This window comes from Oncorhynchus gorbuscha, linkage group LG21 (genome assembly GCF_021184085.1).
Source record: "Oncorhynchus gorbuscha isolate QuinsamMale2020 ecotype Even-year linkage group LG21, OgorEven_v1.0, whole genome shotgun sequence".
Classification (NCBI taxonomy): domain Eukaryota; kingdom Metazoa; phylum Chordata; class Actinopteri; order Salmoniformes; family Salmonidae; genus Oncorhynchus; species Oncorhynchus gorbuscha.
This window is the reverse complement of record NC_060193.1, coordinates 9,328,780-9,356,551: the sequence shown is the minus strand read 5'-3', so window position 1 is coordinate 9,356,551 and position 27,772 is coordinate 9,328,780. Positions and strand designations below refer to the sequence as shown.

The following is a 27,772-nucleotide window of genomic DNA, read 5'->3' as shown; positions in this document are numbered from 1 at the left end:
CGAGAAGAAAGCAAGCGTGAAAGAGGGAGAAAGCAAGCGTGAAAGAGCGAGAGAGAGAAAGCAAGCGAGAGACAGCGAGAGAGCAAGCAAGCGTGAGAGAGCGTGAGAGAAAGCAAGCGTGAGAGAGCGTGAGAGAGCGAGAGAAAGCAAGCGTGAGAGAGCGAGAGAGCGCGAGAGAAAGCAAGCGTGAGAGAGCGTGAGAGAGCGAGAGAAAGAAAGCAGAGCGTGAGAGAGCGAGAGAAAGCAGAGCGTGAGAGAGCGAGAGAAAGCAAGCGTGAGAGAGCGAGAGAAAGCAAGCGTGAGAGAGCGAGAGAAAGCAAGCGTGAGAGAGCGAGAGAAAGCAAGCGTGAGAGAGCGAGAGAAAGCAAGCGTGAGAGAGCGAGAGAAAGCAAGCGTGAGAGAGCGAGAGAGAGAGAGAAAGCAAGCGTGAGAGAGCGAGAGAGAGAGAGAAAGCAAGCGTGAGAGAGCGAGAGAGAAAGCAAGCGTGAGAGAGCGAGAGAGAAAGCAAGCGTGAGAGAGCGAGAGAGAAAGCAAGCGTGAGAGAGCGAGAAGCGAGAGAAAGCAAGCGTGAGAGAGCGAGAAAGCAAGCAAGCGTGAGAGAGCGAGAAAGCAAGCAAGCGTGAGAGAGCGAGAAAGCAAGCAAGCGTGAGAGAGCGAGAAAGCAAGCAAGCGTGAGAGAGCGAGAAAGCAAGCAAGCGTGAGAGAGCGAGAGAGAGAAAGCAAGCAAGCGTGAGAGAGCGAGAAAGCAAGCAAGCGTGAGAGAGCGAGAAAGCAAGCAAGCGTGAGAGAGCGAGAAAGCAAGCAAGCGTGAGAGAGCGAGAGCAAGCGTGAGAGAGCGAGAAAGCAAGCAAGCGTGAGAGAGCGAGAAAGCAAGCAAGCGTGAGAGAGCGAGAGCAAGCAAGCGTGAGAGAGCGAAAGCAAGCAGAGCGTGAGAGAGCGAGAAAGCAAGCAAGCGTGAGAGAGCGAGAAAGCAAGCAAGCGTGAGAGAGCGAGAGAGAGAAAGCAAGCAAGCGTGAGAGAGCGAGAGAGAGAAAGCAAGCAAGCGTGAGAGAGCGAGAGAGAGAGAGAGAAAGCAAGCGTGAGAGAGCGAGAGAGAGAGAGAGAAAGCAAGCGTGAGAGAGCGAGAGAGAGAGAGAGAAAGCAAGCGTGAGAGAGCGAGAGAGAGAGAGAGAAAGCAAGCGTGAGAGAGAGAGAGAGAAAGCAAGCGTGAGAGAGCGAGAGAGAGAGAGAGAAAGCAAGCGTGAGAGAGAGAGAGAGAGAGAGAGAAAGCAAGCGTGAGAGAGAGAGAGAGAAAGCAAGCGTGAGAGAGCGAGAGAGAGAGAGAGAAAGCAAGCGTGAGAGAGCGAGAGAGAGAGAGAGAAAGCAAGCGTGAGAGAGCGAGAGAGAGAGAGAAAGCAAGCGTGAGAGAGCGAGAGAGAGAGAGAGAAAGCAAGCGTGAGAGAGCGAGAGAGAGAGAGAGAAAGCAAGCGTGAGAGAGCGAGAGCGAGAGAGAAAGCAAGCGTGAGAGAGCGAGAGCGAGCGAGAAAGCAAGCGTGAGAGAGCGTGAGAGAGCGAGAAAGCAAGCGTGAGAGAGCGAGAAAGCAAGCGTGAGAGAGCGAGAAAGCAAGCGTGAGAGAGCGAGAAAGCAAGCGTGAGAGAGCGAGAAAGCAAGCGTGAGAGAGCGAGAGAGAGCGAGAAAGCGTGAGAGAGCGAGAGAGAGAGCGTGAGAGAGAGAGAGAGAGAAAGCAAGCGTGAGAGAGCGAGAGAGAGAGAGAAAGCAAGCGTGAGAGAGCGAGAGAGAGAGAGAAAGCAAGCGTGAGAGAGCGAGAGAGAGAGAGAAAGCAAGCGTGAGAGAGCGAGAGAGAGAGAGAAAGCAAGCGTGAGAGAGCGAGAGCGAGAGAGAAAGCAAGCGTGAGAGAGCGAGAGAGAGAGAGAAAGCAAGCGTGAGAGAGCGAGAGAGCGAGAGAAAGCAAGCGTGAGAGAGCGAGAGAGCGAGAGAAAGCAAGCGTGAGAGAGCGAGAAAGAGCGTGAGAGAGAAAGCAAGCGTGAGAGAGAGAGAAAGAGCGAGAGCGAGAGAGAAAGCAAGCGTGAGAGAGCGAGAGAGAGCGAGAGAGAGCGAGCAGAGCGTGAGAGAGAGCGAGAGAGAGCGTGAGAGAGCAAGCGTGAGAGAGCGAGAGAGCGAGCAAGCGAGAGAGAGCGAGAGAGAGCGAGAGAAGCGAGAGAGAGCGAGAGAGAAAGCGAGAGAGAGCGAGAGAGAGAGCGAGAGAGAGCGAGAGAGCAGAGCGAGAGAGAGAGAGAGAAAGCAAGCGAGAGAGCGAGAGAGAGCAGAGAAGCGAGAGAGAGCGAGAGAGAGAGAGCGCGAGAGAGAGAGCGAGAGAGAGCGAGAGAGAGCGAGAGAGAAAGAGCGTGAGAGAGAGCGAGAGAGAGCGTGAGAGAGAGAGAGAGAGCGTGAGAGAGAGCGAGAGAGAAAGAGGGAGTGTGAGAGCAGTACCAGAAGAGACAGCCAGGACCAGGGTAATTGTCTTGATGATTAGGGTCCATTTCCCCAGGTAGCCTCTAATGATGAACCCAGAGAGGATGGTCTTTATCTGGGGAGATAAGAGAGGGGAGAGGGGGTTAGGGTCTGGAGGTCATGGAGAAAACCAACTGAGGCATCTGTAGAAGCAAGGAAGCAAAGACAATTGGGTCAAGTTCATTAGGGCACGCCGTAGCAAATCATTTTTTCAACGAAATATGAAAACAAGTTTATGATTGGTCACATTCAGGTGGTCGATCCTTGTTTCAGTCGGTTGTGTTTAAAATGGTAGAAAACTAATCGAAAAACCCAAACTAACAAAAACTCACCAAAAAGCACAACCAGACATTTTGCAGAACAAAGATATGCTAACTTGATCACTCCGAGCGAGATGAACATGTGGTCATCTATTTTAAAAAATGGTGTGGTTGTTGCAAAACAGTACCAATGTGTCAATAATGGGTTTTAAAACATCTCTCTTGAATGTGGGACCTTTGACAGGCTTTCACACTGCTGTTACCTCAGTTTGAGATGTCAGTCAACTCCCAATGGGACCGTCTCTTTCTCCTACAGGGTCTGTGTCCCACATGGCACCCTATTCATTATTATATGTGACCAGATAAATAGGGAACAATGTAGGGAATGGGGTGCGATTTGAGACATAAAAAAAAAGGTAACCTTTATTTAACTAGGCGAGTCAGTTAAAGAACAAATTCTTATTTACAATGACAGCCCACCCCGGCCAAACCCGGACGACGCTGGGCCAATTGGGCGTCAAATAGGGCGGCGCACAATCACAGCCGGTTGTGATACAGCCTGGATTCATTGCACATCTCCCCATTACATCATGAAGGGATTCATTGTTTTGCTTTGGTGACTTTTGTCCCAATATCACGAGGGAAATAAAAATGCAGTCGTTTTTTGGCACGTTGTGTGTGTGTTTGTTTGCTGTAAATGAGTGTGTGTGTGTGTGTGTGTGTGTGTGTGTGTGTGTGTGTGTTCTGCCGCCAAAAACACAAGGAACAGATCTGATTCTATGAGCCAAACATATTAATGGACAGTGTGTCTGCCAGCGTTATGATGCTAGTGTGTACGTTTATGTGTACGTGTACGTTTATGTGTGTGTGTGTATGTGTGTGTATGTGTGTGTATGTGTGTGTATGTGTGTGTATGTGTGTGTATGTGTGTGTATGTGTGTGTATGTGTGTATGTGTGTATGTGTGTGTCAGTAGTTGTGGCTACAACTGAAAGTGTTTTAACCCAATTTCGAAGGACAAGAGGTCAGTGACGACCCCAATAACACAGATATGGTCTTCACTCCAAAACAAACTGGCCGCATCCCAAACGGCACTCGTTTCAGTGTCCTTTACAGAGGATAGGATGCTATTTGGGACTGTTTTCTCAAAAATACAGACAAGAGCACGAGACGATCACGGTATGGCTTTAAACATCTGGTAGTGAAAAAAAAAGTGAGTTTCTGAAATTCAAAGCAAGACGTTCATGTTGATATGTCAGAGTACGTTTTCAGAGTACGTTTGGTGAGGTATTAGTCACTTCAGAAGGGCTGTTACGTGTCATTGTGCTTTAAGTAAATCACACATCAACATCCATTTTTTTGTATCCCAATTGTTTTTAATATTATTTTGTATTTTCCTGAAATATCTCCTTGAGCCGTTTTAGCACTCTGGGTTTGTTTACGGAAGTAAAACTGGGGTCTGAGTTTCTAAAAGGTTCAATAGAATTGGACTTCAATGAGAGGCCAGGAGAGACAAACAAATATTCTTTCAGAAAAAAAGCTTCAGTCTTTTGTAACACTTGTGTCATATCTGACAGTGTCTGAACCAAAACTGTGTTAGTTAGCCCACTGAGCTAAAGGCTGAATGAGTCTGTCTCTCTGTCTGAACCAAAACTGTGTTAGTTAGCCCACTGAGCTAAAGGCTGAATGCGTCTGTCTGTGTTCACCTCTGGTATTCCTGATCCACAGGCGTAAGGTGCGAAGGCCCGGACCAGAATGACAGCCAGGAAGGAGAACAGTAGAGCGCACAACATGAACATCAAGTAGTTGACTATGTACGCTGCTGCCCCCTACAGGACATACAGAGGAATGACAGGGTTAGGAATAGATACAGTAGAAAACAGAGCATCAGGTTGTTGACTATATACACTGCCGCCCCCTACAGGACACAGAGGAATGACAGGGTTAGGTATAGATACAGTAGAAAACAGAGCATCAGGTTGTTGACTATGTACACTGCTGCACCCTACAGGACACAGAGGAATGACAGGGTTAGGTATAGATACAGTAGAAAACAGAGCATCAGGTTGTTGACTATGTACGCTGCTGCCCCCTACAGGACATACAGAGGAATGACAGGGTTAGGAATAGATACAGTAGAAAACAGAGCATCAGGTTGTTGACTATATACACTGCCGCCCCCTACAGGACACAGAGGAATGACAGGGTTAGGAATAGATACAGTAGAAAACAGAGCATCAGGTTGTTGACTATATACACTGCCGCCCCCTACAGGACACAGAGGAATGACAGGGTTAGGTATAGATACAGTAGAAAACAGAGCATCAGGTTGTTGACTATGTACACTGCTGCACCCTACAGGACACAGAGGAATGACAGGGTTAGGAATAGATACAGTAGAAAACAGAGCATCAGGTTGTTGACTATATACACTGCCGCCCCCTACAGGACACAGAGGAATGACAGGGTTAGGTATAGATACAGTAGAAAACAGAGCATCAGGTTGTTGACTATGTACACTGCTGCACCCTACAGGACACAGAGGAATGACAGGGTTAGGAATAGATACAGTAGAAAACAGAGCATCAGGTTGTTGACTATGTACACTGCCGCCCCCTACAGGACACAGGAATGACAGGGTTAGGAATAGATACAGTAGAAAACAGAGCATCAGGTTGTTGACTATGTACGCTGCTGCCCCCTACAGGACATACAGATGAATGACAGGGTTAGGAATAGATACAGTAGAAAACAGAGCATCAAGTAGTTGACTATGTACACTGCTGCCCCCTACAGGACACACAGAGGAATGACAGGGTTGAACAGTACTGTAATCTGGTCACGGTGAGTAAACACTAGGTAATGTTTCGTCTCAACCACCAGAGGGAGCTCACACACAACTGAAAATTCACTAAGCCATTGTGAATGGCATCACGAAAAAAGTAGAAACTCAAATATGGGAAGTTAGTTATTTTTCAATGATCGACAAATGCTTACACACACACACACCCACACCCCTCCCGACTTCTCCCCCTCCTCACCTCTGAGCTACCACCCAGCAGTTCAGCCCAGCTCTGCCACTGTGGACACTTGTCCCTCTCTTGAAAGGTGGTTTGGTTAGAGCCCCAGCAGCAGTGTTCATGGTTGAACCAGAAGCCAGACAGACACACACCCTCCTTCAGGTCTGTTAACCAGTGAGCCGAGATGTCTATACAGCCTGCTAGAGCACCTGGAGAGAGGAGAGAGAGCGAGAGGAGAGAGAGCGAGAGGAGAGAGAGCGAGAGGAGAGAGAGCGAGAGGAGAGAGAGCGAGAGGAGAGAGCGAGAGGAGAGAGGACAGAGCGAGGACAGAGCGAGGACAGAGCGAGGACAGAGCGAGGACAGAGCGAGGACAGAGCGAGAGGGGATAGAGAAAAAGAGAGGGAGATGAAAGAAGGGATAGAGTTTGAGAAAGAGAGTGGAACAAAGAGGAATATTCTACTGTATAGGAAGAGTGATAGGACGATGAGAGAGTCACATGCACCTGACAAGAGTCCTATGAGCAGCATGAGGAGCCAGCCGGAGAAGGCATCACTGATGCTGTGGAGCAAGGCCCAGGTAGACTGCTCACTCTTACTGGTGATCTGGAGAAGAGAGGGAGTCAGTTTTCATTTTTCCTCTTATGCAAAGGCCTTGTAGATTAGGCCATCACCCTTATTTCCTCTAAGATCAGCTACGGTTACTGTAGTGACCATGGCAACATGACACAGGCCGGCCTTCCTTAGCTCTTAGGAGACAAAGTCATTGGTACATTTTCATTCCTAATGTCATACTGATGAGACAGATCCCATTTAACCTATATTATATTGGTCAAATGACAACTATCTGCGCGTTTTGTTGACTGTGTCTAAGGCCCGTGTCGAGCTGGAAGAAGCTACAAAAGGACATTAAATTACAGACGCTTGTCTCTTCGGATGAGTTCATAGCGAGGGTTAAAACTACGGTGGTCGATGTTTTCACCTAGATGCACTACACCGTCCCAAAGCATCTCGCCTGCTCAATGAAATTGATGTTCTTAAAACTGTTTTGTGTTGTAAATGTGTCACACTCAGAGTGCTGCTATATTGGCCAGGTATCTATTGTAAAATAGATTTTAATCTCAGTGAGACTAACCTGGTTAAATGTAATTTAATTTTTTTTTTAAATTGAAAGGTCTCTTCCTCAATTCACTGTCTCTCCTCACCTCCTTCCCAGCACTCATTGGAGAAGGTCAGAGGGGAAGGGCCATGGGCTTCCTTGTCCAATGAGTGTTGAGAAGATGGCTGTGAGGAACCAATGAAAGATTAATTGAGAGAGCTGTGACCATGAACCCACCTCTCTGTGGCGGTCGCGGTCCTTGCTCTTCTCTCTGACCCAGTCGATGGTATTGAAGTCTTCGTAGGTCCCTACCCCCAGTACCGGCTCATCTAGTAGGTCCATCAGCTTACCGTTACTACCAGCCCCGTTACTGGTCATACCATTAGAGTAACCGGTATTACCGTAGCCTTGGAGGGAGGGAGAGAGGGATTTGTTAACACACACACACACACACGTTACCAACTAAATAAAATGTGAAAGAACATTATTAGAAAATAATGTGTTTTGTACTCATATCAATAACGCAATTATAATAAAACAATACGACACATTATTAGAATAACATGTGTGTGATTGACCTTAGACACATTTCCCAAGACACATTTCCCAAGACACAAAAACTCCACAAACCACAGACAGAGGATGTGTCACACACGGTGCCCTATTCCCTACGGGACAATCTCAAGTCCTCGGTCTGTCTTCACACCTCCTTCTCAAAACCCATTGGATGAGAAAGCCAGAGCTCCCACCCCTCTGACCTTCTCCTCCAATGGGTTTAGAGGAGGCGTCGAGGAGATTCTCTTTAAACCACAGCCCTTTTGAAGAACAGAGTGCCTTTTCCAACAGAGTTAGCGCCCGCGACAATAACCACAACAACAACTCTAATCAACATCTCTCTAACGGCAACAGGAAGTGACACAGGATGCAGCCCGATTTCAGCTTGTTGTGCGAAACACAATACGGTCCCTGGTGAAAGCACAGTGGTTACTCCACTGCAGCGTAGCCTAGTGGTTAGAGCGTTGGACTAGTAACCGGAAGGTTGCGAGTTCAAACCCCCGAGCTGACAAGGTACAAATCTGTCGTTCTGCCCCTGAACAGGCAGTTAACCCACTGTTCCCAGGCAGTCATTGAAAATAAGAATATGTTCTTTATTTAACCAGGCAAGTCAGTTAAGGTAAAATAAAATAAAAAAAACTGAAAACACCACCACCATCGTCAGTCAACAGAGTGGAAGTTATGGCAGCCTATTCCCTTTATAGTGCACTACTTCTGACCAGGACCCATAGGGCTCTGGGTCAAAACTAGTGCACTTCAGAAAGTACACTATGACTTAATGTGTTACAGCCTGAAGAACGGATTCAACGGACTTCACCCCATAACGTCAAAGTGGAACTGTCTTTTTAGAAATTAAACACAAAATGTACAGCTGAAACATGTGTCAATATGTATTCAACCCCTTTGTTATGACGCCTGAATACGTTCAGGAGTAACAATGTACTTAATGTGCTTAACCAGTCACATAATAAGATGCATGGACTCACTCGGTTTGCAATAATAGTGTTTAACATGATTTTTTAAATTACTACCTCATCTCTGTTCCCCACACATATAGAGAAGTGTAAGGTACCTCAGTTGGGCAGTGGTCTCTGTACCCCACACATATAGAGAAGTGTAAGGTACCTCAGTTGGGCAGTGGTCTCTGTTCCCCACACATATAGAGAAGTGTAAGGTACCTCAGTTGGGCAGTGGTCTCTGTTCCCCACACATATAGAGAAGTGTAAGGTACCTCAGTTGGGCAGTGGTCTCTGTTCCCCACACATATAGAGAAGATTAAGGTACCTCAGTTGGGCAGTGGTCTCTGTTCCACACACATATAGAGAAGTGTAAGTAACCTCAGTTGGGCAGTGGTCTCTGTTCCCCACACATATAGAGAAGTGTAAGGTACCTCAGTTGGGCAGTGGTCTCTGTACCCCACACATATAGAGAAGTGTAAGGTACCTCAGTTGGGCAGTGGTCTCTGTACCCCACACATATAGAGAAGTGTAAGGTACCTCAGTTGGGCAGTGGTCTCTGTACCCCACACATATAGAGAAGTGTAAGGTACCTCAGTTGGGCAGTGGTCTCTGTTCCACACACATATAGAGAAGTGTAAGGTACCTCAGTTGGGCAGTGGTCTCTGTTCCACACACATATAGAGAAGTGTAAGGTACCTCAGTTGGGCAGTGGTCTCTGTTCCCCACACATATAGAGAAGTGTAAGGTACCTCAGTTGGGCAGTGGTCTCTGTTCCACACACATATAGAGAAGTGTAAGGTACCTCAGTTGGGCAGTGGTCTCTGTTCCACACACGTATAGAGAAGTGTAAGGTACCTCAGTTGGGCAGTGGTCTCTGTTCCCCACACATATAGAGAAGTGTAAGGTACCTCAGTTGGGCAGTGGTCTCTGTTCCCCACACATATAGAGAAGTGTAAGGTACCTCAGTTGGGCAGTGGTCTCTGTACCCCACACATATAGAGAAGTGTAAGGTACCTCAGTTGGGCAGTGGTCTCTGTACCCCACACATATAGAGAAGTGTAAGTTACCTCAGTTGGGCAGTGGTCTCTGTTCCCCACACATATAGAGAAGTGTAAGTTACCTCAGTTGGGCAGTGGATTTCAAACACAGATTCAACCACAAAGACCAGAGCAGTTTTCCAAAGCCTTGCAAAGAAGGGCACCGATTGGCAGAAAGGTAAAAAATAAAACAAAGCAGATTTTGAATATCCCTTTGAGCATGGTGCAGTTATTAATGACACTTTGGATGGGGTATCAATACACCCAGTCACTACAAAGATACAGGCGTCCTTCTTAACTCAGTTGCCGGAGAGGAAGGAAACTGCTCATGGATTTGACCATGAGGCCAATGTTGACTTTAAAACAGCTACAGAGTTTAATGGCCGTGATGGGAGAAAATTGATGATGGATCAACAACCTTGTAGTTACTCCACAACACTGACCTAAATTAGAGTGAAAAGGAGGAAGCCTGTACAGAATAAAAATATTCCAAAACATGCATCCTGTTTTGCAATAAGTCACTAAAGTAAAATATTTTGCAAATAAATTAACTTTATGTCCTGAATACAAAGCATTATGTTGAGGGCAAATCCAACACAACACATCCCTGAGTACCACTCTTCATATTTTCAAGCATGGAGTTGGCTGCATCATGTCATGGGTATGCTTGGCATCAACAAGGACTAGGCAGTTTAAAGATATGTAAAAATAAATAGAGCTAAACACAGGCAAAAATCCTAGAGGAAAACCTGTTTCAGTCTGCTTTCCAACAGACACTAGGAGACAAATTAACCTTTCAGCAGATCAATAACCTAAAACACAAGGCCAAATATACACTGGATTTGCTCACCAAGACAACATTGAATGTTCCTGAGTGGCCTAGTTACAGTTGACTTAAATCTGCTAGAAAGTCTATGGCAAGACCTGAACATGGCTGATTAGCAATGACCAACAACCACCTTCACATAATTTTTTTTGTTGTTTTTTTAAAGAATAATGTGTAAATATTGTATATTCAAGGTATGTAAAGCTCTTAAGAGACTTACCCAGGAAGATTCACAGCTGTAATCACTGTCAAAGGTGATCCTAACATGTAGTGACTCAGGGGTGGGAACACTTATGTAAATGTTTTTCATTTTCAGTAAATTTGTAAAACATGTTTTCAGTTTGTTATCATAGAATAAGTCAAAGGGTATGAGAATACTTTCTGAATGCACTATGTTCACAGGTGTATTTTACGGTCTTTTGTGTCGTCTATATACTTCCTGTCTAGGAATCTAAACAAAACGTTCAGGCCATGGACTGAACTTATAGTGGACAGACAGGGCTGTAATTACTTTCAACAGTACATTCGGAAAGTATTCAGACCCCCTGACTTTTTCCACATTCTGTTACATTACAGCCTTATTCCAAAATACCCCATGATACAATTTGTAGACATTTTTTTGCAAATTTATACAATTTTAAACTGAAATATGACATTTACATAAGTATTAAGACCCTTTACTCAGTACTTTGCTAAAGCACCTTTGGCAGCGATTACAGCCTGGAGTCTTATTGGCACACCTGTATTTGGGGAGTTTCTCACAGTCTTCTCTGGAGGTAAATGTTTACTATTTTTAAGACATTTGCAAACATTTCTAAAAACCTGTCTTCGCTTTGTCATTATGGGGTATTGTGATGACATTGCGGGGTATTGTGATGACATTGCGGGGTATTGTGATGACATTGCGGGGTATTGTGATGACATTGCGGGGTATTGTGATGACATTGCGGGGTATTGTGATGACATTGGGTATTGTGATGACATTGTCATTATGGGGTATTGTGATGACATTATGGGGTATTGTGATGTCATTGTGGGGTATTGTGTGTAGATTGATGAGGGGGGAAAAATGTATTTAATCAATTTTAGAACAAGGCTGTAACATAACAAAAATGTGGAGAAAGTAAAAGGGGTCTGAATACTTTCTGAAGACACTGTATAAAGCTGAGGGCTCAACACTGTCCGTGGGTATTATCTTCTGGAACATACCTCATCTACAACCTGATTCTACTGTAATAAAGAGGAACACAAACGTGTCATATCCATGATCAGATCACAATGAGGCTGAAGAAAGGTAGGCTGTAGCTTAACAACGTGGAGATGGAAACACGCTGTGGTTCTATTGTCACTGTGGGGTTCAACTATATCAGGTGATGACAGGACACGCCTGGCTGGTTTCTAAAGGGAAGAGAAAGTATGTCTGTCTGCCTGGCTGGCATCTTAAGAGTTTGACATTTTGTCAGTGCTTGCAAATGTGACCTGCTAAATAGTTTCATTTGTAAAATTGCAAGTACATGTATTTGATCATTAGTAAACCAGACTTGAATGGAGAACTCAAGTACTACCCTAAACCAGTTACATACACAGAGACACACAATACAGCAGACCAAGCTTTACTACAGGTTAGCTGAAGGTAGAGACCCACCTACAGTACAGCAGACCAAGCTTTACAGGAGGTTAGCTGAAGGAAGAGACACACCTACAGTACAGCAGACCAAGCTTTACAGGAGGTTAGCTGAAGGAAGAGACAGTACAGCAGGCCAAGCTTTACAGGAGGTTATCTGAAGGTAGAGACCCACCTACAGTACAGCAGACCAAGCTTTACAGGAGGTTAGCTGAAGGAAGAGACACACCTACAGTACAGCAGACCAAGCTTTACTACAGGTTAGCTGAAGGAAGAGACCCACCTACAGTACAGCAGACCAAGCTTTACAGGAGGTTAGCTGAAGGAAGAGACCCACCTACAGTACAGCAGACCAAGCTTTACAGGAGGTTAGCTGAAGGAAGAGACCCACCTACAGTATAGCAGACCAAGCTTTACAGGAGGTTAGCTGAAGGAAGAGACCCACCTACAGTACAGCAGACCAAGCTTTACAGGAGGTTAGCTGAAGGAAGAGACCCACCTACAGTACAGCAGACCAAGCTTTACAGGAGGTTAGCTGAAGGAAGAGACCCACCTACAGTACAGCAGACCAAGCTTTACAGGAGGTTAGCTGAAGGAAGAGACCCACCTACAGTACAGCAGACCAAGCTTTACAGGAGGTTAGCTGAAGGAAGAGACCCACCTACAGTATAGCAGACCAAGCTTTACAGGAGGTTAGCTGAAGGAAGAGACCCACCTACAGTACCTGAAATCAAATCCCACGCTTGCACACACCAGATGAAGGGCTACCCAGCAGAAGACCTGCATCACAGCAGCCTCTGCTTCAACCCACAGTTTTAAAATAGCTGATCTGAACCCCAAAATCTAGGTTATAGGAAAGCCACAGCTCAGTCCAGGACCACAGATGAGCAAACACACACACACGACCTTAAAAAATAAACTATTTTTTTGTGTTAATGATTCTAACTTGAAGTGAAACCCTACAGGTTTCCCCGGCACAGGCTGAGCCTGAATAGATTCTCCATTCAAAGTCAGTTTTACAACAAAATGTGTTCCGGCGAAACAGCCCCAATGAGTTGAGTGATAAAGCTCCTCAGTAACATCAGCTCAGTATGCTGAATCAGCTGACAGAAGAGAAGTTTAAAAATTAACAATTCATCTCATTGCAACAACCTAAAAAACTCAGTGCAGCAGTGACTCACATGGACTCCGGACCTCCAGCACACACACACACACACACACACACACACACGAGATGGGTGGATAATGGACTGTAAATGGTAGCAATATGCAATCTATGTACCACTACTGATAAGACATAATAAAATACAATAATGCAGTTGTGTAATGACAAATATTATAGAAAACAACCATTTCAGGCAATTATCATTCTATAACATGAAGACCACATAGCCAGCGTTACGCGTGCGAGCGTTCTATAACATGAATACCACACAGCTAGCGTTACGCGTGCGAGCGTTTGCAAAATAAACACATACATGTTATTCAATCATTGCACGCTGGCGAACGTCTGCGTGGCGCTAAAATAAAACGCGGTTCTATTTGTGACGCGCTGCAAGTCCAGTTGGTGGTGGTAAAGCACCTTGAAACTCCTTTGGGATAGGGGGCAGCATGTTCACATCTGGATGAAGAGCGACTGACATGCCCAGAGTGAACTGCCTCCTACTCAGTCCCAGATGCTAATATATGCATATTATTAGTAGTAGTATTGGATAGAAGACACTCTGAAGTTTCTAAAACTGTTTGAATGATGTCTGAGTATAACTAATATGGCAGGCAAAAACCTGAGAAAAAAAAATCCAAACAGGAAGTGGGAAATCTGAGGTTTGTAGTTTTTAAACTCAGACCCTATTGAAGTTACAGTGGGATATTGGTTATGTTGCACTTCCTAAGGCTTCCACTCGATGTCAACTGTCTTTAGAAACTTGTCTGATGCTTCTACTGTGAAGTGGGGCCGAATGAGAGGGGAATGAGTCAGAGGTCTGGCAGCAGCCTCGATCTCAGTCACACGCATTCACATGAGGTAGCTCTCGTTCCTTTGCTTTTCTACAAACAATGGAATTCTCCGGTTGGAACATTATTGAACATTTATGATAAAAACATCCTAAAGAGTGATTTTATACATAGTTTGATATGTTTCTACGACCAGTAATATAACTTTTTGGAATTTGTCTGACCTTTCCGCTGAAAGTTGCACCCTCATTTCCATTTGTTTACCAAACGCCCTAACAAAACGAGGTATATGGACATAAATTATGAACTTTATCGAACAAATCAAACATTTACTGTGGAACTGGGATTCCTGGGAGTGCATTCTGATGAAGATCATGAAAGGAAAGTGAATATTTATAATGCTATTTCTGACTAATGTTGACTGTGCAACATGGCGGATATTTCATTTGGCTGTTTTGTGCTCTGAGCGCTGTACTAGGATGATGCTTTTTCCATAAAGTTTTTAAAAAAAATCTGACACAGCGGTTGCTTTAAGGAGAAGTGGATCTAAAATTCCATGCATAGCAATTGAATTTTCATCAACATTTCTAATGAGTATTTCTGTGAATTGAAGTGGCTCTCTGCAAAATCACTGTATGTTTTGGAAATACTGAACATAACACGCCAATATAAAATGAGATTTTTGGATATAAATATGCACTTTATCGAACAAAACATGCATGCATTGTGTAACATGAAGTCCTATGAGTGTCATCTGATGAAGAGCAGGTTAGTGATTAATTGTATCTCTTTGTGCTTTTTGTGACTGCTCTCTTTGGCTGAAAAAATGTCTGGGTTTTTCTGTGACTTGGTGGTGACCTACAATAATCGTTTGTAGAGATTTCGCTGTAAAGCATTTTTGAAATCAGACACTGTGGCTGGATTAACGAGAATTTTAATCTTTAAAATGTTGCCTAATACTTGTATGTTTGAGAAATTTGATTTATGAGATTTCTGTTGATTTGTATTTTGCGCCCTGCAATTTCATTGGCTGTTGGCGAGGGGTTCCGCAGGTTAAAGTTGGTTGCCAAACACCATTTATTATTTTATTTCACCTTTATTTAACCAGGTAAGCCAGTTGAGAACAAGTACTCATTTGCCACTGCAATCTGGCCAAGATAAAGCAAAGCAGTTCAACACATACAGAGTTACACATGGAATAAACAAAACATACAGTCTATAATAAAGTAGATAAAGTCTATATACAGTATATGCAAATGAGGTAGGATATGGGAGGTAAAGGCAATAAATAGGCCATGGTGGAAAAGTAATTACAATATAGCAATTAAACACTGGAATGGTAGATGTGCAGAATATATATATATGAATGTAAAAGTTGAGATAATGGGGTGCAAAGGAGCAAGATAAATAAATACAGTATAGGGATGGGGTAGTTGGATGGGCTACTTACAGATGGGCTATGTACAGGTGCAGTGATCTGTGAGCTGCTCTGACAGCTGGTGCTTAAAGCTAGTGATGGAGATATGAGTCTCCAGCTACAGAGATTTTTGCAGATCGTTCCAGTCATTGGCAGCAGAGAACTGGAAGGAAAGGCAGCCAAAGGAAGATTTGGCTTTGGGGGTGACCAGTTGAGATATACCTGCTGGAGTGCATGCTACGGGTTGGTGTTGCTATGGTGACCAGTGAGCTGAGATAAGGCGGGGCTTTACCTAGCAGAGACTTGTAGATAACTTGGAGCCAGTGAGTTTGGCGACGAGTATGAAGCGAGGGCCAGCCAACGAGAGCATACAGGTCGCAGTGGTGGGTAGTATATGGGGCTTTGGTGACAAAACGGATGGCACTGTGATAGATTGCATCCAATTTGTTGAGTAGATTGTTGGAGGCTATTTTGTAAATGACATCGCCAAAGTCGGGGATCGGTAGGATGGTCAGTTTTACGAGGGTATATTTGGGAGCATGAGTGAAGGATGCTTTGTTGCGAAATAGGAAGCCAATTCTAGATTTAATTTTGGATTGGAAATGCTTAACGCGAGTCTGGAAGGAGAGTTTACAGTCTAGCCAGACATCTAGGTATTTGTAGTTCTAGGTCAGAACTGTGCAGAGTAGTGATGCTGGACGGGCAGGCAGGTGCGGGCAGCGAGCGGTTGAAGAGCATGCATTTAGTTTTACTTGCATTTAAGAGCAGTTGGAGGCCACGGAAGGAGTTGTATGGCATTGTAGCTCGTCTGGAGGTTTGTTAACACAGTGTCCAAAGAAGGGCCAGAGGTTTACAGAATGGGAAGAGGTAGATCAGAGAATCACCAGCAGCAAGAGCGACATCATTGCTGTATACAGAGAAGAGGGACGGCCCGAGAATTGAACTCTGTGGCACTCCCATAGAGACCGTCAGAGGTCCGGACAACAGGCCCTCCGATTTGACACACTGAACTCTATCAGAGAAGTAGTTGGTGAACCAGGCGAGGTAGTCATTTGAGAAACCAAGGCTGTTGAGTCTGCCGATAAGGATGTGGTGATTGACAGAGTCGAAAGCCTTGGCCAGGTCGATGAATACGGCTGCACAGTAATGTCTCTTATCGATGACTGTTATGATATCGTTTAGAACCTTGAGCGTGGCTGAGGTGCACCCATGACTAGCTCAGAAACCAGATTGCATGGCCAGCCGTAGAAAAATGCTTGTTGAAATTCTCAATTATAGTGTATTTATCGGTGGTGACAGTGTTTCCTAGCCTCAGTGCAGTGGGCAGCTGTGAGAAGGTGCTCTTATTCTCCATGGACTTTACAGTGTCCCAGAACTTTTGAGTTTGTGCTACAGGATGCAAATTTCTCTTTGAAAAAGCTACCCAGGCATCCTCTACTGATGGGATGAGGTCAATATCCTTCCAGGATACCTGGGCCAGGTCGATTAGAAAGGCCTGTTCGTTGAAGTGTTTTAGGGAGCGTTTGACAGTCATGAGGGGTGGTCGTTTGACCACAGACCCATTACAGATGCAGGCAATGAGGCAGTGATCGCTGAGATCTTGGTTGAAAACAGCAGAGGAGTATTTTGAGGGCAAGTTGGTTAGGATGATATCTATGAGGGTGCCCGTGTTAACGGATTTGGGGTTGTACCTGGTAGGTTCATTGATAATTAGTGTGAGGTATAATTCCAAAGAAGAAGAAGCCTGAAGGAGGAGAGATGGCGAGAAAACAAACACAGTGTACCCTTTAATTAGTGGATTAATGGTCAGATTAGAAGATCTTGTGCATTTCAGGTAAAATAACAACCCAATGTTTTTATCCCGGGACAAATTAGCAAGCAACAGCAAGCTAGCTCGCTAAATTGCTAATGCATTTCGACCTGTACCCAAATTAATATAGTTTGTTCGGAGTTTGTTTTGATACTTCAACCTGCGTGTCCTGATCTCATCTGGTGTGGGTGGACAAAAATCAAACATACGAGCGATGGAGCGGGAGCGATGTGGTCAGTATGTAGGACAGTAAGATCAGATTTTAGTTAGAAAATTATCCTTTTTATTTTACACCTCTCACAAAACAGGATCACGTCTCAACTGACACTGTATGGCCTTTTAGTAACAATGCACTAGGTAGTGGACCTGGTTACAAGTGAAGCCACAGGGTTCTAGTCAAATGTAGTGCACGAATCACGGAGTCCGATTCCATTTGGGACACTACCCAAGTCATGCGTACTACTGTAATTCTTATTTGTCCACTTTAGCAAAACATGTGACTGAGGAATAAACTGCTTTTTCTACAAGATCCAGTCAGGTAGAAAAGAGGAACTAGCCAAGGAAGTAAAAAATTAGAAGTAGCGTCCAACTGACCTAGAAGCCAAAGCTAAGGGCATAAACAAGAATAAACTCAGCAAAAAAAAAAAAGAAGAAACATCCTCTCACTGTCGTCTGCATTTATTTTCAGCAATATTTCTTGGGGGGGGGGGATTGAGATCCGGGCTCGTCGCTGGCCATGGCAGAACACTGAAATCACGCACAGAACGAGCAGTATGGCTGGTGGCATTGTCATGCGGGAGGGTCATGTCAGGATGAGCCTGCAGGAAGGGTACCACATGAGGGAGGAGGATGTCTTCCCTGTAACGCACAGCGTTGAGATTGCCTGCAATGACAACAAGCTCAGTCCGATGATGCTGTGACACAACGCCCCAGATCATGACGGTCCCTCCACCTCGATGCCGCTCCAGAGTACAGGCCTCGGTGTAACGCTCATTCCTTCGACGATAAACATGAATCTGACCATCACACCTGGTGAGACAAAACCGTGACTAGTCAGTGAAGAGCACTTTTTGCCAGTCCTGTCTGGTGGGTTTGTGCTCATAGGCGACATTGTTGATGGTGATGTCTAGTGAGGACCTGCCTTATAACAGGCCCTCAGTCCAGCCTCTCTCAGCCTATTTTGGACAGTCTGAGCACTGATGGAGGGATTGTGCGTTCCTGGCAGTTGTTGTTGCCATCCTGTACCTGTCCTGCAGGTGTGATATTCAGATGTACCGATCCTGTGCAGGTGTTTTTACAGGTGTCTGCCACTGCGAGGACAATCAGCTGTCCGCCCTGTCTCCCTGTAGCGCCGTCTTAGGAGTCTCACAGTACAGACACTGCAATTTATTGCCCTGGTCACATCTGCAGTCCTCATGCCTCCTTGCAGCATGTCTAAGGCACGTTCACGCAGATGAACAGGGACCTTGGACATCTTTCTTTTGGTGTTTTGAAGAGTCAGTAGAAAGGCCTCTTTTAGCGTCCTAAGTTTTTTCATAAATGTGACCTTAATTGCCTACCGTCTGTCAGCTGTTAGTGTCTTAACGGCCGTTCCACGGGTGCATGTTCATTAATTCAGCATGGGAAACAGTGTTTTAAACACTTCACAATGAAGATTTGTGAAGTTATTTTGATTTTTACGAATGATCTTTGAAAGACAGGGTCCTTAATCTTACTCCCTTCCATCAAAAGGTTCTCATATGCTTTCTATCCCCAAGACTCCCAATCCATCTCCCTGGGAATCCACCAGCCACACTCTGGCTAATACTAACTGGGAGACACTTCGCTACACTGGAAAACATGCTCATAGTATAGAACGTGTGTTGGTGAGAGGGGCTTGGGAACCAGCCTGTGATAGGTTGAGTGGCTTGGGAACCAGCCTGTGATAGGTTGAGGGGCTTGGGAACCAGCCTGTGATAGGTTGAGGGGCTTGGGAACCAGCCTGTGATAGGTTGAGGGGCTTGGGAACCAGCCTGTGATAGGTTGAGGGGCTTGGGAACCAGCCTAGGTTGATGGGAACCAGGATAGGTTGAGGGGCTTGGGAACCAGCCTGTGATAGGTTGAGGGGCTTGGGAACCAGCCTGTGATAGGTTGAGGGGCTTGGGAACCAGCCTGTGATAGGTTGAGGGGCTTGGGAACCAGCCTGTGATAGGTTGAGGGGCTTGGGAACCAGCCTGTGATAGGTTGAGGGGCTTGGGAAATAGCTTCTAATAGATTAAGGTTGGGGTTTTGCGTAATGGCTGCTGTGTGACATGGGCTGTGTGACCCAGTGAGCTGTGACACTAGTGAGACGTGGGGAGGCTCATGTGGTTGCCTGGCTCAGTTTCATTTTGATTCTTGGTAGACCAGTCCCTTGCTTTCTAGGCCCTTTACAGTCAGTGTTCACAGATCTATAAATGGACGAGTAAGAAATATGGTATTGATTACATTTCCCTCATATAACAGCCTGTAGCCCCTAAAATGAAACGAGTCCAATGTGTTAGTCAGGATCCCAGAGAAACAAGGGGAGGGGTAGGTTCCAGTAAGAGATGTCGTAAGAGGGGAGGTCATGCTGAACTGAGGAAGGAAGGAGGGTGATTTGTACAGGCTTAGATGAATGAGAAGGCCACAAATCGCACAGTTCAAAATGCTGCTTTGGCAACACAAATATATACTTATTTCTTGCCAATAATAAAGCATGTTGAATTGAGTTTAATAGAGAGAGAAAAAGTACTGCATTAAACTCAGCCTCTATCGGTCTGCCTCTGTCCCCCTCACCATCTCTCTCCAACCTTCCCCCTCACCTGACCCCGTGGAAATCAACATTTAGTCTTGGTCTTGTAACAGCGTAATCTGGTGTAATTGACTGACAATTACCACGGTAACAGACGGGTGATAGGGGAGCTGTCGCTAGGCTACGCAGATGAACATTTATTCCAAAGGAGTATGAAGTTTAAAGAGCAGTTTAAATTGGCGATTTACATATCAGAGAGCAAGGAATATTTTATTAGGAATATATATTGGAAATACTAAGGACAGAAGACACTAAATGATTCATCTGAGGACAGAAGACACTAAATGATTCCATGTGAGGACAGAAGACACTAAATGATTCCATCTGAGGACAGAAGACACTAAATGATTCCATCTGAGGACAGAAGACACTAAATGATTCCATCTGAGGACAGAAGACACTAAATGATTCCATCTGAGGACAGAAGACACTAAATGATTCCATCTGAGGACAGAAGACACTAAATGATTCCATCTGAGGACAGAAGACACTAAATGATTCCATCTGAGGACAGAAGACACTAAATGATTCATCTGAGGACAGAAGACACTAAATGATTCATCTGAGGACAGAAGACACTAAATGATTCATCTGAGGACAGAAGACACTAAATGATTCATCTGAGGACAGAAGACACTAAATGATTCCATCTGAGGACAGAAGACACTAAATGATTCCATCTGAGGACAGAAGACACTAAATGATTCCATCTGAGGACAGAAGACACTAAATGATTCATCTGAGGACAGAAGACACTAAATGATTCATCTGAGGACAGAAGACACTAAATGATTCATCTGAGGACAGAAGACACTAAATTATTCATGTGAGGACAGAAGACACTAAATGATTCATTGATTCATCTGAGGACAGAAGACACTAAAGAAGACAGAAGACTAAATGATTCCATCTGAGGACAGAAGACACTAAATGATTCATCTGAGGACAGAAGACACTAAATGATTCATCTGAGGACAGAAGACACTAAATGATTCATCTGAGGACAGAAGACACTAAATGATTCATCTGAGGACAGAAGACACTAAATGATTCATCTGAGGACAGAAGACACTAAATGATTCATGTGAGGACAGAAGACACTAAATTATTCATGTGAGGACAGAAGACACTAATGATTCATCTGAGGACAGAAGACACTAATGATTCATCTGAGGACAGAAGACACTAATGATTCATGTGAGGACAGAAGACACTAATGATTCATCTGAGGACAGAAGACACTAATGATTCATCTGAGGACAGAAGACACTAAATGATTCATCTGAGGACAGAAGACACTAATGATTCATCTGAGGACAGAAGACACTAATGATTCATCTGAGGACAGAAGACACTAAATGATTCATCTGAGGACAGAAGACACTAAATTATTCATGTGAGGACAGAAGACAATACTACATAGTGGAGAGAAGCTTCTCTGTGAATGAGTGGGGTGAAAGGGTTAGAATCTGACCCCAGACCAGACACATGGGTACTATCCACAAAGCCTCAGAGTAGGAGTGCTGATGTATGGGCCTTGTGGACACCATTCCCCAACCTCTCCACGTTCTTTTTTTAAACTGGCCGTTCTGTACAGCGCCATTTCCTTTCCATTTAATGTTCCAGAAAGCAAAAAAGGTACTGAACGCAGCCCAGAAAGTGGGGGACCTAGTTCCAGGAGTTTATTTTATGTCTGCTATGTTAGGTACACACCACGTCCCGTCCACTGATCCTAGCATTTCGCTATAACATCTCCTAGCATTTCGCTACACTCGCAATAACATCTTCTAATCATGTGTACGTGATCAAGAAAATTTGATCAGCAGTCCTATTCGGAGTGAGATGCTTTATGGATATGAGCCCTGGCCTGACCACAGAAACAGAAAGACACGTTTCAAATAAGGCTTAATAGGAGCTGTGATATCATCAAAGAATCACCAGTATCCAGGCAGCGTTAGGCTACTGTCAGAGAGGAGATAGGTTACACATGGATTTGAATGAAGAACCATGCAGCTGAGCTTCATGAGGTCGATAGTTTATCAAAGTAGTCTCTGTAGACAACTGTCATGTCTTGAATTAACCCCACTTGAGAAGACCCAAAATACAAACAGTTGTAACTCACAAACAGACACAGCAATGACTCCCCTAATATAATTTCATAGCGTCTAGTTCTCTCCCCCGGTAGTGTAGGCGCGTACCTGAGCCGTATTCGGGGTCTAGAGGTGGCACGTCCTCCGTGCTGGAGAAATCGAGCGTGGCTCCAGCTATATCGACCAACTCATCATCGCTTGCCGGGTTGTGAAGGCTTTCATAGGTCTCGTTGCAAAACCCGGCGTTGTCCATTCTAGCGCCTATAAATGGAGTAAAAAATGTTTCGATTATACGTTTCTTTCAATTAACATCTCCATAAGTATTAACTTAAAGTTGCATATACCTCGGTCGTTATTCGAGGTGTATTTTCTATATAAATTCTTCCAATATCGAAACATTGCCTTGAAAAACAATGATAATCTCGCTACAACTGTTCTCCCCGGCTGGACTAATGTCTAGTTCACCAGACAAGAGAACGAAGTTAAATACGGTTTGACATATCGTAGGCTACTTCCCCTTTACACAAATGTAGTTGTCGGGAAGTATTTAGCAATTGCAACCCAATGCCCTATATATCGCTATAGAGAAGTCAAAACATTTTGCTCAATCAATAGATTTCTTGATATCCTATGCTAAAGGCAAACGATAACAAAACACAACGAGATAATCGATTATCCACACACTCTCTCCACTTTTCTAACGAATAACAACGTCCCTTCCCTGAAACTGTTAACATATGTTACACGTTTACCTTATAACGGAGTAGGCTAAACTTCACAGGAGACCAACATCTATCGATCTATACGAAGCTTCTCACACGTCTGGCTGCTGCTACCTTGTAACTGCTGATGTACCAACATTCGTGAATGAGTCAGTAAGCAAGTTACAATGTAACTCTAGACACATGATCAACTGATAAGCGGATACAGTAAGCTAAGTGATGTTGCTACATTTGTAACATTGTCTGCAACAGTTGATTATTGTTACACAGTTTAAACGCTTTACCGTTTAGTCTAGTGTTAACATTGTATGGTAATCCCCCCAGATCGGATCGGGTTATAATTATGGTAAATTCTAGGTAAGTCTATTTTACTAAATTGACATTCCCTACACGAAATACAATCACAGCAATACCTTTGTATGTGTGCGCTTAGCCAAGTTGTGACAACGATTGATTAATTATTTCTGTTGACAGTGGACAAATGACTACATTTCCTGGTCTGCGTTCAGTACGTTTTTTGCGTTCGCTTTTGTAGCACTAAACAATCGTTTGAAAAACTGGGAGTGGTTGGGGAACGCTGTCAGCTGCTGGCTGGTCAGCATGGCCACTGCAGTGTTAAACACGTCACTCGTCGCACCCACCCACCAAACGGGACAAACCGTACATCAAAAGTTCAATAATGTACAATCACGTTTTGGTGGAACGTGTCGAGTACAACCCGTTAGGCAACGTTCATGCGAACTCGAAGTTGTTGGTTTCTTTTGTAATTGTTTGAAGTGGTTGGTTTCTTTTGTAATTGTTTGAAGTGGTTGGTTTCTTTTGTAATTGTTTGAAGTGGTTGGTTTCTTTGTAATCCTACCGCTACGGAAAACGACGCTTCAGTTCTTACAAGTTAAGATTCAAAACATATGCAGAATGTTCAGAGCTTTCCATAAACCTGTGTCATCTTCTTTGGAATAGAAGTTGTTCCCGTTGGTTGTTTGTATGTCTTTTGTTCAGACAGCTCAGTTCATAGCCTAGAGCACACCGTTTTTAAATGTAACAAAACGTTTTGTAACTGAAAATAAACGTTTCGGACATGTTCAGCTAAATCCCTCCCCGTTTCATTCTGTTTGGTTTCTAATGAACATGACACCGACTGATGTTGACGTGACAGTTTCAAGCTACCAGCTGAAGAAACCGTGTTAGTGGCACAGAGTAGGTTATCGGTGATCCCCAGGTCCGCTAAAAGGATCAACTTTCAACTTATCTGATCTTCTGACCTACCCCGTTTACAACAAACATGCAACAAGCAACTGTTGGCAAAGCACATTTATCATACTGAATACCCCCCCCTCCCCCTCAATATCCTATTCTACTGTATTGAATATGAACTCACCGAATATAATAACATGATAACTTTTCTATAAGGGAACTAACATACTGTACTTACAATAACTTCTGTGCAGTTGCCTACCAACACAACTGTTGATTCCCGTTCTTACTGCACGTGGGCGCGAAATAGGGACACCTTGTGGGGATTTTAGGCCTCTTCTTTGTCGTCTCTCCCTCTTTATTTTTCTTTCCCTCCCTCCTGAGTTAGGTCAGACCACTTCCTTTCCACAACCCCCTCATAGCAGACCGATGTTCATAAGTGTTTCATTAAGGCTTGTATGATAGATGGATGAAGGAGAAGAAAGAGAGACGGAGTGAAAAGAGAGAGTGTGTGTCAGGTTCATCATGTCTGTGGAAGTATAATCAGCTGTTTCTCCCTCCCGTTACCCTCCCCCACCCACATTTAGGAAAACTAACATATTTTTCTGCCTTGCAGGGTCAAACTAGTCCAAGGGGGGCTTCTTTCATTTGTCTTTTCCCTTCTTTCTCCACCTCTTTCTCTAATCAGGCAGAACCCTGTTACACTAATAGTGATTCCATAGCTGTGGGAAGTAGAGGTGTTGAATTAAAACAAATATTCATACAAAATACTTCCCTCGCAAAAAGTAGTGCACTAGGCCTTTACTAGTCCTGTAGTAGCTGACACCACTAGTTGAAGGTATACTGGGTACCCTTTTATGGGCATTGCGTATTCTCACTTCTTAATCCCCACGATGCATTATCAAAATAGTGTCGTGGGAGGTATAGACTGAATCAATTAATAAGGCTGATGGAACAGATCAGAATGTTGATCAACTGTTATTTCTTCACATTCTAGGCGCAGCAATGTGAACACGGCGGAAGGACAACGCACAAATGTTCCAGAATGCATTTTTACGGGAAAACACCATTCTAAAATGCACTGAAATGTTGACAGAGGAGAGAATCTAAAGAGGATACAACTATCACAAGTTACATCCCTGTTAGTGAGCATTTCTCCTTTGCCAAGATAATCCATCCACCTGACAGGAGTGGCATATCAAGAAGCTGATTAAACAGCATGATTATTATTACACAGATGCACCTTGTGCTGGGGACAAGAAAAGGCCACTAAATGGTGCCATTTTGTGACAACACAATGCCACAGATGTCTCAAGTTTTGAGGGAGCGTGCAATTGGCATGCTGCCTCCAGGAATGTCCACCAGAGCTTTTGCCAGATAATAATGATTTTCCCATCTCAGGGAAGATCATCTGTGTGCTCGTCTTCCTCACCAGGGTCTTGACCTGAATGCAGTTCGGCGTAGTAACCGACTTCAACGGGCAAATGCTCACCTTTGATGTCCACTGGCACGCTGGAGAAGTGTGCTCTTCGCGGATGAATCCCAGTTTCAACTGTACCGGGCAGATGGTACACAGCGTGTATGGCGTTGTGTGGACGAGCAGTTTACTGATGTCAACGTTGTGAACAGAGTGCCCCATGGTGGGGTTATTGTATGGGCAGGCAAAAGCTACAGACAACAATCACAATGTAATTGTAATGATGGCAATTTGAACGCAGAGATGGAAAGGCCCATTGGCCTATCCTGAGGCCCATTGGCCTATCCTGGGGCCCATTGGCCTATCCTGAGGACCATTGGCCTATCCTGAGGACCATTGGCCTATCCTGAGGCCCATTGGCCTATCCAGAGGACCATTGTTGTGCCATTCATCCGCTGCCATCACCTCATGTTTCAGCATGATAATGCATGTGCCCCATTTCGCAAGGGTCTGTACATAGTACCCGGAAGCTAAAAATTCCCCAATTCTTCCATGGCCTGCATACCATACATGTTACCCATTAAGCATGGTTGGGATGCTCCAGTTCCCAACAATATCCAGCAACTTCGCACAGCCATTTGAAGAGGAGTGGGACAACGTTCCACATACAGTGGGGCAAAAAAGTATTTAGTCAGCTACCAATTGTGCAAGTTCTCCCACTTAAAAAGATGAGAGAGGCCTGTAATTTTCATCATAGGTACACTTCAAACAAAATGAGGGAAAAAAATTCCAGAAAATTTTTTTATGAATTTATTTGCAAATTATGGTGGAAAATAAGTATTTGGTCAATAACAAAAGTTTATCTCAATACTTTGTTATATACCCTTTGTTGGCAATGACAGAGGTCAAACGTTTTCTGTAAGTCTTCATAAGGTTTTCACACACTGTTGCTGGTATTTTGGCCCATTCCTCCATGCAGATCTCCTCTAGAGCAGTGATGTTTTGTGGCTGTTGCTGGGCAACACGGACTTTCAACTCCCTCCAAAGATTTTCTATGGGGTTGAGATCTGGAGACTGGCTAGGCCACTCAAGGACCTTGAAATGCTTCTTACGAAGCCACTCCTTCGTTGCCCGGGCGGTGTGTTTGGGATCATTGTCATGCTGAAGGACCCAGCCACGTTTCATCTTCAATGCCCTTGCTGATGGTAGGAGGTTTTCACTCAAAATCTCACGATACATGGCCCCATTCATTCTTTCCTTTACACGGATCAGTCGTCCTGGTCCCTTTGCAGAAAAACAGCCCCAAAGCATGATGTCCTCCAAACACGACGAGTTGAGTTTTTACCAAAAAGTTCTATTTTGGTTTCATCTGACCATATGACATTCACCCAATCTTCTTCTGGATCATTCAAATGCTCTCTAGCAAACTTCAGACGGGCCTGGACATGTACTGGCTTAAGCAGGGGGACACGTCTGGCACTGCAGGATTTGAGTCCCTGGCGGCGTAGTGTGTTACTGATGGTAGGCTTTGTTACTTTGGTCCCAGCTCTCTGCAGGTCATTCACGAGGTCCCCCCGTGTGGTTCTGGGATTTTTGCTCACCGTTCTTGTGATCATTTTGACCCCACGGGGTGAGATCTTGCGTTGAGCCCCAGATCGAGGGAGATTATCAGTGGTCTTGTATGTCTTCCATTTCCTAATAATTGCTCCCACAGTTGATTTCTTCAAACCAAGCTGCTTACCTATTGCAGATTCAGTCTTCCCAGCCTGGTGCAGGTCTACAATTTTGTGTCTGGTGTCCTTTGACAGCTCTTTGGTCTTGGCCATAGTTTGGAGTGTGACTGTTTGAGGTTGTGGACAGGTGTCTTTTATACTGATAACAATTTCAAACAGGTGCCATTAATACAGGTAACGGGTGGAGGATAGAGGAGCCTCTTAAAGAAGAAGTTACAGGTCTGTGAGAGCCAGAAATCTTGCTTGTTTGTAGGTGACCAAATACTTATTTTCCACCATAATTTGCAAATAAATTCATTAAAAATCCTACAATGTGATTTTATGGATTTTTTTCTTATTATTTTGTCTGTCATAGTTGAATTGTACATATGATGAAAATTACAGGCCTCTCTCATCTTTTTAAGTGGGAGAACTTGCACAATTGGTGACTGACTAAATACTTTTTTGCCCCACTGTAACACAATCAACAGCCTGATCAACTCTATGTGTTGCGCTGCATGAGGCAAATGCTGGTCACACCAGATACTGACTGGTCTTCTGAGCTACACCCCCCCCCTTCAAATTAGCGGATTTGGCTATTTCAGCCACACTCGTTGCTGACAGGTGTATACAATTAAGCACACAACCGTGCAATCTTCATAGACAAACATTGGCAGTAGAATGGCCTTACTGAAGAGCTCAGTGATTTTCAACGTGGTACCATCATGGGATGCCACCTTTCCAACAAGTCAGGGTAGCCTAGTGGTTAGAGCGTTGGA

The 27,772-nt window shown here is 44.4% G+C and overlaps 1 protein-coding gene across 5 annotated transcripts in view; it reads right to left on the bottom strand.

Annotated features, from left to right (window-relative positions):
• Positions 1 to 23,727, bottom strand: part of LOC124008073 (H(+)/Cl(-) exchange transporter 5-like) — a 37,282-nt gene extending 13,555 nt beyond the window's left edge. For 2 of the 5 annotated variants that reach the window (XM_046318986.1, XM_046318981.1), the window contains exons 1-7: positions 22,293 to 22,430; positions 22,057 to 22,209; positions 7,103 to 7,272; positions 6,273 to 6,372; positions 5,792 to 5,979; positions 4,457 to 4,579; positions 2,471 to 2,567 (exon numbers count right to left, since the gene is read on the bottom strand). In XM_046318986.1, coding sequence (XP_046174942.1) covers positions 2,471 to 2,567; positions 4,457 to 4,579; positions 5,792 to 5,979; positions 6,273 to 6,372; positions 7,103 to 7,272; positions 22,057 to 22,209; positions 22,293 to 22,347 — 886 coding nt within the window. In that variant the 5' untranslated portion in view covers positions 22,348 to 22,430. Of the gene's footprint in view, positions 1 to 2,470; positions 2,568 to 4,456; positions 4,580 to 5,791; positions 5,980 to 6,272; positions 6,373 to 7,102; positions 7,273 to 22,056; positions 22,210 to 22,292; positions 22,431 to 22,700; positions 22,795 to 23,083; positions 23,215 to 23,607 lie in introns of those variants that run through there. The other 3 variants (XM_046318982.1, XM_046318984.1, XM_046318983.1) reach the window with 3 other exon arrangements.
• Between the last annotated feature and the right edge of the window lie 4,045 nt (positions 23,728 to 27,772).